Raw genomic sequence first — 15,116 nt, 5'->3', positions numbered from 1 at the left:
GTTAAGACAAAAGGGGCGACTCGGGATTAAGGCTTGGAGATGACTGGCCCCTCCCATAAGACATAAAGGAGGAGCAAAAGGAGGTGAGCCTTTGCAGGGAGCAATTAGTTTATATAGTCAGTTCAAGCTCTGAGAAGTCCTGTTTGATTGTCTGCTCCATTTGTCCTTGCAAAACTAATTGGCAATTAGGTCTCTGGCAGCGTTTCAAGGGAGATAAAGGTGGGTTCTTATCAGCCTTACCCTGCAAGACTGTGGCAGACTTCTGTCGGACTCTTCACAGACTGGTTGTGAATCATTATGGGCTGTGAATGAACATAATTCACAGCCGTTTAAATAAAAAAAGGGTTTTGGGGACTAAGCGTGTGATTTTTACTGTCTCAAGAAGCCTAGGTCAGAACATATATTTATTTTGAAAGATATTCCCTTTAATGACCACGAAAGTATGTGAGAAAGGTAATATATGTACAGTCTGTAATTGTAGAAGATGTAAGAATGTGTGCATCCATTTCTGTAATAATTTTTCATTTTTTCCCATAGCTATTATCAGACTGTGGTTTTCCCCTCCTTCATTGCTTATATTGTCTTGCGTGAAGAAAACATTTAATATAGACTCTGAAATGATATTCATTGTGGTTCCTGCAGCAATGCCTTTCTCCTTCAGTTACTTATAAGCCTTTTAAGCTGCATTATCAAGTACATTATTGGTTAGTTATATAACGCATCTTTTATTAAGCTGGTTGGAAAATTCTGTTAGAGAAGTCCTAAAGCTCTTACATTGACAATAACAACAATTCTGTGTTTTATTCATATTCATTCTGCATGTGATTGGTAGATACCTGATTACAAAACATACTTTTTGGGGGTACTATTGAGAAATGAATACAGTATTATTGAGGCTAAAGCTAAAACCACTCTGTCATTCTTCTCTCCATCTTTTGCTCCCCTCAATATACCATGTTTCCCTGAAAATAAGACAGGGTCCTATTTTTTTTTGACCCCTGAAATAAGCACTTGGACTTATTTTTGGGGAGGTCTTATTCTTTTTGAGGCACAGGAGGCAGCAAGCATGGTCACCTCGTGGCTGCTGCTGTGTTGCGCACTGCTGGGCCTGCGGCTCTTTTTGCAGCAGCCATTCTCGTGACAGAAGGAGCGCGGCAGATAGGGTTGCGGGAGCAGCCATGAGGTAAGGGTGTGTGGGGTCCATGGGACATGTTACCGTCCCCTTTCCCCCCTCTGGCCTCGCCTCCTCACTTCGTGTTGTTTGCATAGCAAGCAACCAGAGGGAAATGGTGGGGGCTGACTTAGCATGCATTTAAATATTTTCAGGGAGGGCTTATTATCCAGGGAGGTCTTATTTTCAGGGAAATAGGGTAGTTCAAGCTACTTTGTGCAACAGGTAGATCCAGGGAAATCTTGAGAACCCATATGGTATTGTAGTTGAGATGTTCAACCAGGAGTGGGCATACCTAGATTTCTACTCCTCCTTAAGGACACAAGCTTGTTGAGTGACCTTGGTCCAGTCACTCCCTCTCAACCCTAAACAGCAATGGGCTCTGCGATAAGTCAGTTGATGGAAAATGTCACATCACATTATAGTTTTTCAGTTTTCTTTATTGATTAGCCCTTGGGCCATATCGAAATACAGAGTTCCAAATGCAAATTACTGCTAAAATCTGATTAAAAATGTATCACATGAATCACATTATAGATTCATATTTTGCTCTAAGAGCACAGTGGAAAAGGAAGTAAGTCCTGCTAGCATGAGGGACAAGGGCTATGATAAATAGCCCTAATTCAGAGAAATGAAGTCTTATCTTTATAAACTATGAGACTGATTATGAACCCATTGTATCTTTATGTAGGGATGATGAGGCTATCTGTCATCCAATATTTAACCCCAATATTGTATTTTTGTTATTGTATACCACTATAGATATATGGAAACCCACCACCAGAAAGAAAAGTAATTCATGATTGTTCAAATAAAAAAGACGGGAGAGGGTTTAGGTCAGGGGTGTATGCACTTACTTTCCCTACCAGTTCAAAAATTTGAGTGAGTGGCGCACGCTGGCTTTGCTTGTACGTGGCGCCTCAACGCATGCACTCGGACTTCCACACATGGACTTTGATTGCGCGTGCAGCTTGCACGCATCCGTGCGGTTTGAAAATGTGCCTAAATAGAATCACATAGAGCTAGGGCGGGTGGGCAGGCCCACCTGCTATTTCCACTACTGGTTTGGGCGAACCAGTCCGAAACGGCTGAATACAACCTCTGGTTTAGGTGTAGTTACATGCATGTCCTTCTCAAAAATACCTTTACCATTCTGAAACTGACTTATCAAACCGAATGGAAAGTTTTTATATCCATTTGACCTTTTCATTCATAACTTTTTCTGGACTTATTTGGGATGGGTGAAGTTGGGGTGAAGCTCATCAGTACTCATAATACTCTTCTTAATATAGCACACCTGTTTCAAAAGAGATTATGTCATAGAGGTTTCCAATAGCATCAATACTTTTATCAGAGCTCTTACCGGAGGGGAGTTCTCGTAGATGTTTGTACTGTAGGGGAGATTGATAAAAATTGGATCCATATCCTGTACATCTGTAATGGTAATTGCAAGATTGGCCAGAGCAGAGAGAGGCTTGGTTTTATCCTGATCCTTAAAAATGTAGAAAGAGAAAATATTGACATAATGTTAAGTAAAATTCAATAGACAATAAAAAGCTAATTACATCTACAGATGAGGTAGGTCTTCTGTGACCCAAAGCTTCCTTTTTCAGAATTATAGTCTGACGTTGAATATTAAAAACGGATAGCACATTTCTCCTCTATTTTGCACTGGAAGGTTGTGGAAATTAAAGTGTAAAACCTAAAATGCATATAAATGCAATATAAAATTATATAAATTTATAAAATTATATAAATATAAATATAAAATGCAATATAAAATGCAATATAAAATATAAAAAGAAGCCTGTGTCAACTCGTAAAGCATTCCTGGCCTGCTCTTGAGTTGCCATAGGAAGGGGGGAGAACTGACGGAGCAGTTCAGCAGCCATGACCAGAAGCACATTTCATGCATACCTTTTTCAAGACTTTATCTCAGGTTACAAAGCCAGCTGGAGAGGCTGGTTTTCTATAGCCCATGAAAGTGCTTCATTGGAGAATGTGATTTATGACACACCCTGGGAGGATGGGGGGGGGGACAGGGTCATAGTTGAGCCATAAATTAGGTGGTGCAGAGCTGACTTCACTAGGATGTTGCTCCTAATAAATAACTGGATTTCTTTTGAAACTTGGCTCGGGGCTCATGAGTTAATTAGGGCAGCCATCAGAATCCTGACAGCAAGTCAGCTCTGCCCCACATAATTTATGGTTCAACTATTTCCCCCCTCCTCCCAGGGTGTGTCATAAATCACCTTCTCCAATGGAGCCCTTTCTAGGATGGTAGAAAACTTGCCTCATCGGCTAGCTCTGATAACCTGAGAAACAGCCTTGAGAAAGGAATGCATGGAATGTGCTTTTTGTCATGGCTGCTGAGCTGCTCCATCAGTTACCCTCCCCCTCCTGTCTATGGCAACTCGAGAGCAGGCCAGGAATGCTTTACAAGTTGACAGCCTGTCAACTTTCAGCAAACGCCTCTCAAAAAAAAAATGATGCAAAACTCAGCCATTTTGGAACAACAGATCTCGTCTACCAACTGATAAGTGTTTGTCAACCAAGAATTGCTCACTCTTGGTTGACAGGATCAACTATTCTATTATTGCCACAATGTTCTAGAATTGAACACAAGAAACTATATTTTACTGAGGAGAGTTGGTTGATTTTCTTTCACCTACAAAAGCTTGCCAAATTTCAGATAGAAACTATTTTCAGTTTTGCTATTATCAAGATTTGGATCTCAATAATAATTGGACAATGTTTAACGACTGCAAACAACAGTCAGTTATCTCTTTTTATTTCTTTTAGAATTATAGCACACCATTTTCAAAATCTGTCAAATGCTGTCAAGGACAGGATGAGAAAGCTCCCCCCTTCAAATTATAAGATACAAAAAAGAGAAATTCATTTATTTTGTGCTAACTGAATGATACTTTGTAAGAGATCTAGAAAGTCCTCCTTGCTTTAATAGAAGAGCTATGGAACCTGATGAATGTTTGAAGTATTCAGTGTTTCAGTACTGAATTAAATTAAATTCATTAAATAAACCTCTTGTAATATTTTATACGATGAATGCAGATTACAAAAAATCTTAATGTCAGTAATGGTATCCTCTTTTCTTCACTACCGGTTCAGTACCGGGAACGGGTGCGTCAAAAATCCATGATGACGTCTTGATGGGTGGCTGGAGCCTCGCACGGCCGCCACTATTGGTTCGCCCCAAACCGGTTCAAACTGGTAGAATACCATCTCTGATTAATATGAATTAAAATGGCTGGCGGCCATATAATCTGATTTTAAATTTCCTCTTGAGATATATGTGGTACTGATACATATATCTGTGATTATTTAGAGGAAACAAACATGTGGGGTACGCATATTCCTAAGAGTTTTAGGTGGTCCAAGGTTGTCCCTAAACTTTAAATAATCTTCAAGGTCCTAACTCAGTTAAAGCCCTGATTTTTTAAAAAAAAAACATGCTTAGATCAGCATTTCTCAATCTTGGCAACCTTTAAGATATATGGACCAATTCCTAGAATTTCCCAGTCAGCCTGCTGGGGAATCGGCAAATCATACATAAAGCTAAATTAAAGAATATTAATTACAGGTAATCCTTAATTTATGACTGATTCCTTAGTGAATGTTCGAAGTTATGACAGGTCCCTCCAGAATTAAGACCCAGTTTCAACATTCTGATGACTGCCCCCACCTTTGTGGACACACAATCGTATTTTGGGCTTTTGGCAACTGCCCACATTTATAACCGTTTGTTGTAGTATTCTGCAGTCATGTGACCACAATTTCTAAAATCTTTTGCTGGAAACTGGTATTTACATTAAGTTAGTTTTGGCAAAAAAAGGGCACTGGGTACAATTGGTGGTTCATTTAATGTCTGTGGTGTTCCCTTCGCATTGATGCAAAAAAGATTGTAAAATTGGGCATGGACCCACTTAACAACCAGCATATCTTATGGCTGCAATTCCAGGCACTGAACTGCCGTTATGAGTCGCTGAGTCGTCATCATAATCATCTTTTAATGACCCCATAATCCCTTGCAGGGTGGAGTTTGGGCAACTGAATGGAGCTAGCAGAGTGTTTTTAATGGCCAGATACCCTTCCTGTCACCAATGCAGAGTTTTGTTCAGCAGACATATTCTCATTGTGCCCAGAGAGAGAAATATCTGCCTCTACCTAGGATCGAACTCACTGCCTCCTAATTGTGAGGTGAGAGCTCCACCTCTAGCCCACGGCACCAAGTCAAGGCCTACCTGTATAATATTCATCTAAAACGTTTGAATGAAATGTATTCATTTGCAGCCCCTTCAATTGTTCAAGAGACAAAGTAAAGGGAGGTGAGCCATACTCACTGTGGCATTCACTTGCAGCTGATACGCCTGTGTGACTTCGTAGTTTAGTGGACGAATAACTGATACAATGCCACGGCCACTGTCAATGGTAAAGAAGTTGGATGGTGGCTGGAAAGAGTAAAGCACGCTTCCACCTGCTCCTTGGTCTGGATCTGTGGCATTCACAATGAAAATTGGAGTTCCCACTGGTGTGTTCTAAAAATAACCAAAAATACAAGAGTAAGTAAACTCTTTCCCTAAACACCCCCGGTTTTTACTTTTTAAAAAATAAAACCAGTGATGGCCATACTATGATCAAAGGTGTAAAAATGAATTACTGGACTTTAGGTGAGCCCTAGCAGATTTAAAGAGGACACGATGGCTAAAATGCTGAGCTTCTTGATCAGAAAGGTCGGCAGTTCTGCAGTTTGAATCCCTAGCATCGCATAACGGAGTGAGCTCCCGTTACTTGTCCAAGCTTCTGCCAACCTAGCAGTTTGAAAGCATGTAAAAAGGCAAGTAGAAAAATAGGAACCACCTTTGGTGGGAAGGTAACAGTGTTTTGTGTGCCTTCGGTGTTTAGTCATGCTGGCCACATGACCATGGAGACATCTTCAGACAGTGCTGGCTCTTTGGCTTTGAAACAGAGATGAGCATCGCCCCCCTAGATTCAGGAATAACTAGTACATATGTGCGAGGGGAACCTTCACCTTTAGCAGATTTAATCTTTAGCAACAATTATGACAAAGGCCCAGATTTAAAGATATAATTATGATCTGGTCTTGTGAAAACAGAAAAACAAAAATTACATCATTGGAACCTGTCATATGTTGTTTGTTAGCAACAACCCCCCCCCCCCCAAAAAAATTAAAATGACAATTCTATTTAAAGTTTTAGTTTGTTTCAAATAATTCCAGTGATACCATCTTGACTTGCAAGATATGGAAAATTGTTTCTTTGTTTTTAAATAATTTTTGAAGTGCAAACAGTATAAAGTATGAAGAAAGTGTAGGTTCATTGTTATTTTAGAATTAGAATAACAGAGTTGGAAGGGACCTTGGAGGTCTTCTAGTCCAACCCCATACTTAGACAGGATACCCTGAACCACTTCAGACAAATGGTTATCTAACATCTTTTTAAAAACTTCTAGTGTTGGAACATTCACAACTTCTGGAGGCAAGTTGTTCCCCTAATTAATTGTTCTGTCAGGAGATTTCTCCTCAGTTCTCTCCTTTATTTGTTTCCACCCATTGCTTCTTGTCCTACCCTCAGGTGCCTTGGAGAATAGTTTGACTCCCTCTTCTTTGTGGCAACCCCTGAGATATTGGAACACTGCTATCATGTCTCCCCTAGTCCTTCATACCCAGTTCCTGCAACCGTTCTTCATATGTTTTAGTCTCCAGTTCCCTAATCATCTGTGTTGCTCTTCTCTGCACTCTTTCTAGAGTCTCCACATCTTTTTTACATTGTGGCGACCAAAACTTCACTACTTTTCAAATAGAACAATTCCTATCATTCAGAACTCAAAATAGATCCAGTGGATAAAGGCTGTGTTTAAGACTGCCTGAGTCCCAATATTGATTAAGGTATGGGAAGTTGGAGCCTTTAAGTGGAAGCTGGGCCTCTGAAATACATGGGTAATTATGATCAGTTCCAGGAATGAGAAGATAATAAACTTTATAGATTACAGACCTAATTGATAATAGGAAAAACTATATCTACTGAATGTTTGTGAAAGAAATGATTAAAAGTTCCAATTTGGTTTCAGATGAAATACATTTTTTTTCTTAAAGCTGATGAAGTCTTACCAATTAAAAATGATAGTAACATTTGAAGAATACTATATACCCACATTTAAAATCAAATAATTTCTTCTGTACTTAATATAAATCATCTTTTAAAGTATTCCTTTAGTTACTCTCTTACACATGAAAATCTATTTGTACCACTTAATGTCTACAGCAAAAATAAACAATACAATTTTCCTATTATTGTGACATACATAGAAGTTGAAATATAAGGCTCTGAAAAGAACTTCTACAGCAGGCCCAATGCAAATTTCATTCAGGAGTTAGACATCAGATGTTTTTAAATGTCAGCAATTGAGAGACACTATTTTATAGGCAAGATTATTCTGATTTCTGGACTTAACCAAGTGCTATTTGGCCACAACTTTCCTTTTTATTAATATTATTATTAAATTTTGAGGTCACTTAATTCCAAAAAGATTCTGGCTCACTTACAATCATAAAAAAAAAATATTATCACAATAGCACTTAGACATATACCGCTTTACAGTGCTTTTACAGCCCTCTCTAAGCAGTTTTACAGAGTCAGTCTATTGCTCCCAATAATCTGGGTCCTCATTTTACTGACCTCGGAAGGATGGAAGGCTGAGTCAACTTTGAGCCTGGTGGGATTTGAACTGCCAAATTACAGGCCGCCCATAGTCAGCAGAAGTGGCCTGCAGTACAGCACTCTAACCACTGCACCACCAAAGCTCATTATGAATACAAAGACAAAAAAAGTAACAGGAAGGCAAAAATCATACAATACCAAAATCACCAAGGAGCTCCACATGCACCCTAATCTTAGGTCTGAGTGCGGCAGATCTTCAAAGATTTAAGGAATATTTTAAATGTAGGAGGCTGTTCCAGGGAGTAAGTGCTGTGATAGAGAAGGTACTCTTCCCATAAGATAGCAACATTTAATTGAAGGGACGTAGAGTGCACCCACCTTGCCTAATTGTATCAGGAGATCAGGTAACACAGGAGATAGGCACTCCTTGAAATAACCCAACCCTCATAGACTATGACCCATAACTTGAATTGTAGCTTGAAAGCCAACTGGTAACCAACGTAGGTCACAAAACAATGATGACATATGAGTGTAATGAGAGATGCCAATTGCTGCCTATACTGCTGCATTTTGAACCAGCTGTAGCTTCCAGATGGCATTCAAGGACAGCCCTATGCAGACTACAACGTAAATAGTTCAGTTGTGAGATGATCAGGGTCTAAATGGCACTCTGAAGAACCTCCTAGTTGAGGAAAGGGCAAAAATGATGCCCAGGGTGATCCTGCATCCTTTGTGCTCAACCCTTGAACAAGGTTTACAATATTTTATTTTTATATATGTCAAACCTGAAAAGCTTCTTTCCTTTCAGAAGAACACAATATTGAATAGTGACCGAAAGTCAAGTTTTTCTATGCATTTTTTTTGCTGAGTCTCAGTCGCAAATCACAATGGTCAACATCTACCAGTGAGGGGAAAAAAGGGTGGGAAAAGATTCGGGAATTTTTTTTAAAAAAAAAACCCAATAAGTATTCACTTATGGAAACAAGTAAATGAAAAAATCAACTTTAGTATATTTTCTTCTTCTTCTTCTTCTTCTTCTTCTTCTTCTTCTTCTTCTTCTTCTTCTTCTTCTTCTTCTTCTTCTTCTTCTTCTTCTTCTTCTTCTTCTTCTTCTTCTTCTTCCTCCTCCTCCTCCTCCTCCTCCTCCTCCTCCTCCTCCTCCTCCTCCTCCTCTCCTTCTTCCTTTTCTTCTTCTCCTCCTCCTGCTGCCATATCCGTCATCGGACATTGGCGATCATGTTGGCAATCCTATTAATTTGGATCATCATCACTCTATCGATACAGGAATAAAGGACTTGATGCATTTATTTACAAGATTGTTTACTATAGTAACTACTCCATTTCGATAATGTTTACTATTTTCACCAGAGTAGTAGACAGTATAACCTTCTATTCTACACATTCCATTTTCAGGCCAGCGCATTTCACTCACTCCCAGTATAGAGATATTGCCTATAAGCATACTTCCCAGAGAACATTAACTCCAGCTGGAGAAGAGAAATTAGAAACTGGAATGAGGAAGCAGGATGAAATGATCTTGTGGAATAAGAGTTGATTTTGGTACTGTGGCAACAGTTAAGCTTGCCAAGTAGGAGTCATGCTCTGCAAGGCTGAGCAGGGGAAGCAAAGGACTCTATCACCTGTTCCCAATTGCATAACCAAGATAAAACCACCAGCAGTAAAACAGTTCCAACTGAACGAAAAAAGCAACATGACCAAACAAGCTAAAAAGACAATCCTTTTTCTACCACAGCATGTCCAGCTCTGCTACAGTATGCATTGTCATCAGTGAGGCCTTCTATAGAGAGGTGTGTGCCTTTCCAAATCATGTCCAATCAATTTAATTTACCACAGGTCGACTGCAATCAGGGTGTAGAAACATGTCAGCAACGATCCAGAGAAATGGAAGGCACCTGAGCTAAATTTCAAGTGTAGCTGCAAAAGGTCATATATACTTATGCCAAGGTGATATTACAGCTTTTTTTCTTTTTAATAAATTTACAGACATTTCTAAAATTCTCTTTTCACTTTGTCATTATGGGGTACTTTAAGTATAGATTAATGAGAAAAAACAGAACAACAGAGTTGGAAGGGACCTTGGAGGTCTTCTAGTCCAACCCCCTGCTTAGGCAGGAAGCCCTACACAACTTCAGATAAATGGTTATCCAACATCTTCTTAAAAACATCCAGTGTTGGAGCATTCACAACTTCTGGAGGCAAGTTGTTCCCCTGATTAATTGTTCTAAATCAGGAAATTTCTCCTTAGTTCTAAGTTGTTTCTCTCCTTGATTAATTTCTACCCATTGCTTCTTGTCCTACCCTCAGGTGCTTTGAAGAATAGCTTGACTCCCTCTTTGAGGCAACCCCTGAGATATTGGAACACTGCTATCATGTCTCCCCTAGTCCTTCTTTTCATTAAACTAGACATACCCAGTTCCTGCAACCGTTCTTCATATGTTTTAGCCTCCAGTCCCCTAATCATCTGTGTTGCTCTTCTCTGCACTCTTTCTAGAGTCTAGAAAGACCAATACTGAATGCAGGATTCCAAATGTGGCCTTACCAAGGCATGAGAGGCACCTGAGCTAAATTTCAAGTGTTGCTGCAAAAGGTCATATATACTTATACCAATGTGATATTACAGGTGTTTTTTTTTTAAATAAATTTACAGACGTTTCTAAAATTCTGTTTTCGCTTTGTCTTTATGGGGTACTAAGTGTAGATTAATGAGAAAAAATTAATTTCAACAACTGTAGAATCAGGCTGCAGCATAACAAAATTGACAAAAGTGACAGGGGTCTGAATACTTTCTGAATGCACTGTATATTGATCAATAATAATCATATTACTATATGAACTGATGTGCTTTTTCAGGAGGCCACTAGACTTTCTGGTTTTTCTTTGAAGACATTTGAAGCTTCCTGGATGAGAAGTGAAACATCTTCAAAGAAAATCAAGGAAGTCCAGTTACCTTCTGGAAAAGCACCTTTGGCACAACCATTACCTGGATGACTGAGAATCTCCATAGGCCAGGTGAATAGAGAAGAAGTCAGCAAAGTATTTTGATATCTTATTCATGCACACAAAACATCTCAATCAAGCAATGTTAAACTTTTTTCTCAATAGGCACCCGAGTAAGCATAAATTGTTTTTCTTAGCACAATACTCTATGGGTAGGATCAGTGACGTGCGGTGAGGTTTATGGCTGGTGAGGCTGGTGATATCATCAAACCATGTGGTTGCTCCAATCGCATGGGCACAGCCCAACCAGAGAAGTTTCTCTTCTCACAAATGTCAGAAAGGGACAGGCAGGCTGCCACAGCTCCACTGAGAAGACATTTCTGAGAAGAGAAACTTCTCCTTTCTCCTCCTTCCCCCCCCCCCCACTCCCTTCTAGCACTGATGATGTTGCCTAGGCATTTTTTGCATCGGGCAAGCCCGGGATCCTTGCAAGGGGAATGGGACCACCTGTGCAGGAGGCTCCTCAGCGCCAGCCTCAGATCAGCACGAGCCGCGGTCCCCTTTCCCTGCACATGTGGTCCCACTCCTCCTTCCTGAGCCAACATGAAGGGGACCGCGGCTGTGCTGATCTGAGGCTGGCACTGAGGAGCTTCCTGCACACGTGGTCCCATTCCCCTTGCAAGGATCCTGGGCTCACCCCGATGCAAAAAATGGCAAGATCGGCGCACTTGAGGCTGCTGCTGCGATGTCCAGGGAGGCTAAACTAAGCCACGCGCCTCTCCCAGCCACTTTCGCGGCTTCCCGGAGTATTTTTTTTTCATGATGAGAGTGGTGAGGCTCTGCCTCCCCTGCCTCCCCTGACTGCACGTCACTGGGTAGGATCAAGGAGACATTCATTTTTATAAAAAAATGGAACCTTTGCAAAATATCTCCTTATTGGGTTAACCTGGATACATATAATGCTCTTGTTATCTATAGTTAATAAAAGCTAGAAATGAATCCTGGGTCTCATATCTCTTCAAATGAATACTAGCTGGGATGAAAAGAAAAATATGTAAATATCTATAAAAATATACTTTTTAAATCTATTACATCCCTGTAGCAATAAAACTATATGAAATAGTATTTGCCAAGCTCATGGAATACAGTCACAATTTTTAGATGCCTTTTGATAGAATCTGGACATGAAATACAAAACCTCTAAGCAATGGAATTCAAATCTATTTCAATGGGGAATAACATGCTATAGCAACAGCACTTAGACTTATATACCGCTTTACAGTGCTTTACAGCCCTCTTTAAACAGCTTACAGAATCAGCATATTACCCCAACAAGCTGAATCAACCTTGAGCCTGGTGAGATTTGAACTGCCAAACTGCAGTCAGCCAGCAGAAGTAGGCTGCAGTATTGCATTCTAACCACTAGGCCACCTAGGCACAGTTGTAATGAAAATAGGCATCCATAATTTTCCAACTTCATGCAGGAAATCCTATGAAGGAGCAGCAGCACCACAAATGGTTCCTTTTAAACATATTCACACGTCCACATATGCCAATAATATTTTCCTTCTGTGTTAACTTGAGATCGGAACTTCCTTTGTTTCAGGAGGCTGAGTATGCCATGCCCACCATCACCACGCCCACCCAGCAACCGAGCAGAGAACTCGTTGCTAACATTTTTCAATCCCACCCCTGTAAAACGTATTCCAAGTTGCATATAACACAAAGGCCTTTTATGATGTGATGTACAGTTTTATACAATATTTAGATTGGGCTTGCACTTAGCAGTGAAAAATTCAATGTAATCTGCTCAGACACGTTGACTTTAAAGAACTTGCAAATGTATGTAAGTGCTCATTCAAAATTAAGTGCTCAAAATGGTTTTTTAAATATTGTAGATAATCAAGAGAGATCATTTATCTCCCTATAATCTTCAGAGTAGTTCTTTCTCACGGTTAGTTTTTCAATGTTTAGATTTTTTTTATTTGTTAAAAAAAACTGTGAACATTTACATCCTACAAGTAAACTCAAATAGCCACATGATTTTATTTTTTTAAGCAGGGGATCGTGGTCCAAAATGAAGAACTTTCTTTGGAAAGGCAAAATGGGGACCCAGGTATCACACATCAGTCGCACAAGAAGATCAAGGTATGTAAAAAGAGAAGTCACCTTCTGGTTGGTGATTCAATCGTAAGGGATGTAAATTTAGGAAAGGATATGGAGGTTTTAAAAGAGGTCAGGTGTCTGCCAGGTGCCTCTGCCAGAAGAGACAAGAGGCATATTCTTAAGATAGCCAAGAATGCAAGTAAGGATTGTGACATTGATGCTATTATACATCTTGGCACAAATGATCTGTCCAAAAAGATGTATTTTCTGTGAAGAATTATTTCCAGAGCTTGGGGTATGAACTTAGAAGTTTAGGTTGTAGGCTTATCTTTTCAGAGGTTTTAGCTGTATATAAGGAACAAAAAGGGAAGGTCCAGCATGTAGCAGAGTTTAATGTGTGGCTAAAGGAGTGGTGTAAAAGGGAAGGCTTTGGTTTTATTAGTCATGATGCCTGCAGCTGGTCCAATTAAAAACTGTACAAAAGACATGGTTTGCACCCATCCAAGAAAGGGACTGAATTACTTGGCATTAAATTCACAGATTTTCTGGATAAACATTTAAACTGAACAGCGGGGACAGAGAATTAATTGATACAGAACATTTCTGTCCCCAGCAATCTAAAACTCATAGTATTATCATTGCATGTAACATAGATGTTTGTGCGGGTAAGATTATCACTCCTGTTGTCAAGCAAAACCAAGCATTTAATAGTGAGTGCCATACCATGTGCATGAATAATACAAGTGGCAAGAAAATAGGGGCAGTCATGCATAACACAGGTTATGTAGACAGTAAACACAGGGTCAATCAAAATGGACTCAAATGTCTATACACCAATGCCCAGAGTATAAGGAATAAACAGGGTGAATTAGAATTCAAGTAAATGAGGGCAGATACGATATTGTTGCCATTACAGAAACTTGGTGGGATGAAACTCACAAATGGAACATACAGCTAGAAAGATTTAAATTATTTAAAAGAAATAGACCAAATAAAAGAGGAGGTGGAGTTGCACTATATATAAGAAATAACTACATCTCTACAGAAATAGAGCACAACAATGATAAGAACTATCTTGAATGCATTTGGGTCAATATTAAAGGTTGGTGGGGAAGTGACATTGCCATAGTCTATACTACAGGCCACCCAACCTAGCAGAGGAAGTAGATGAACTTTTTGCTAGTCAGCTAACTAAGGTATGTAGGAAGCACACCACAATAGTAATGGGGGATTTTAACTACCCTGATATCAACTGGGAAACAAACTCTGCACCAAGTGGAAGATCCAACAGGTTCCTAACAAACCTAGCAGACAACTTTGTTTCCCAAAAAGTAGAGAAGGGAGCAAGGGGATCAGCCATATTAGACTTAATTCTCACTAACAGAGAGGAAATGATAGAAGGTGTTGAAGCCATAGGAACTCTAGGGGCAAGTGCAATATTGGAATTCAACATTATGCAAACACAAGTAGTAGAACAAAGTCAAACTAGAGTCTTGGATTTTAAGAGAGCTGATTTCAATAAATTTAGAGAGACCTTGGGAAGAATTCCATGGATGAGAATCCTCAAGGGGAAAACAACTCAAGAAGCTTGGGAAATTTTGAAAAATGAGATTACAAAAGCTCAGTCTAGCATAATACCAATGAAGAAGAAAAATAACAGCTCCCAAATGAAACCAGCATGGCTGCATAAAGAACTCTCTGACAAATTGAAAGACAAAAAAGTTAAGTATAAAAAGTGGAAAGAGGGGGACATAATTAAGGCAGAATATCAGCAAATAGCCCGAGCCTGTAAAGATGAAGTAAGGAAAGTTGAGGCTCACAAAGAAGAAAGGCTTGCCACAAAAGTAAAAAATAACAACAACAAAAAAGCTTCTTCCAATATGTTAAAAACAAGAAAAAGGAAACAATTGATCCATTGCTGGGAGAAAGTGGCACTCATCAAATTTGCAGATGATACCAAGCTGGCAGGAATAGCCAACACTCCAGAAGATAGGCTTAAGATACAGAAGGATCTTGACAAACTTGAACATTGGGCACTATCTAATAAAATGAAATTCAGTGGTGAAAAGAGTAAGGTTCTACATTTAGGCAAGAAAAACAAAATGCACAGGTACAGTATAGGTGGTACCTTGCTCAATAGTAGTAACTGTGAAAAGGATCTTGGAAGTCCTAGTGGACAACCA

At 39.5% G+C, this 15,116-nt stretch overlaps 1 protein-coding gene across 1 annotated transcript in view; it reads right to left on the bottom strand.

The window, feature by feature from the left end:
• Positions 1–15,116, bottom strand: part of CDH23 (cadherin related 23) — a 677,284-nt gene that overhangs the window by 425,459 nt on the left and 236,709 nt on the right. The window contains exons 7-8 of the mRNA XM_081954507.1: positions 5,533–5,727; positions 2,535–2,663 (exon numbers count right to left, since the gene is read on the bottom strand). Coding sequence (XP_081810633.1) covers positions 2,535–2,663; positions 5,533–5,727 — 324 coding nt within the window. The remainder of the gene's footprint in view (positions 1–2,534; positions 2,664–5,532; positions 5,728–15,116) is intronic.

The sequence above is a fragment of the Natrix helvetica genome (assembly GCF_964273705.1).
Source record: "Natrix helvetica genome assembly, chromosome: 5".
Classification (NCBI taxonomy): Eukaryota; Metazoa; Chordata; class Lepidosauria; order Squamata; family Natricidae; genus Natrix; species Natrix helvetica.
The sequence above is the reverse complement of the archived record's forward strand: the minus strand, read 5'-3'. Positions and strand labels throughout refer to the sequence as shown.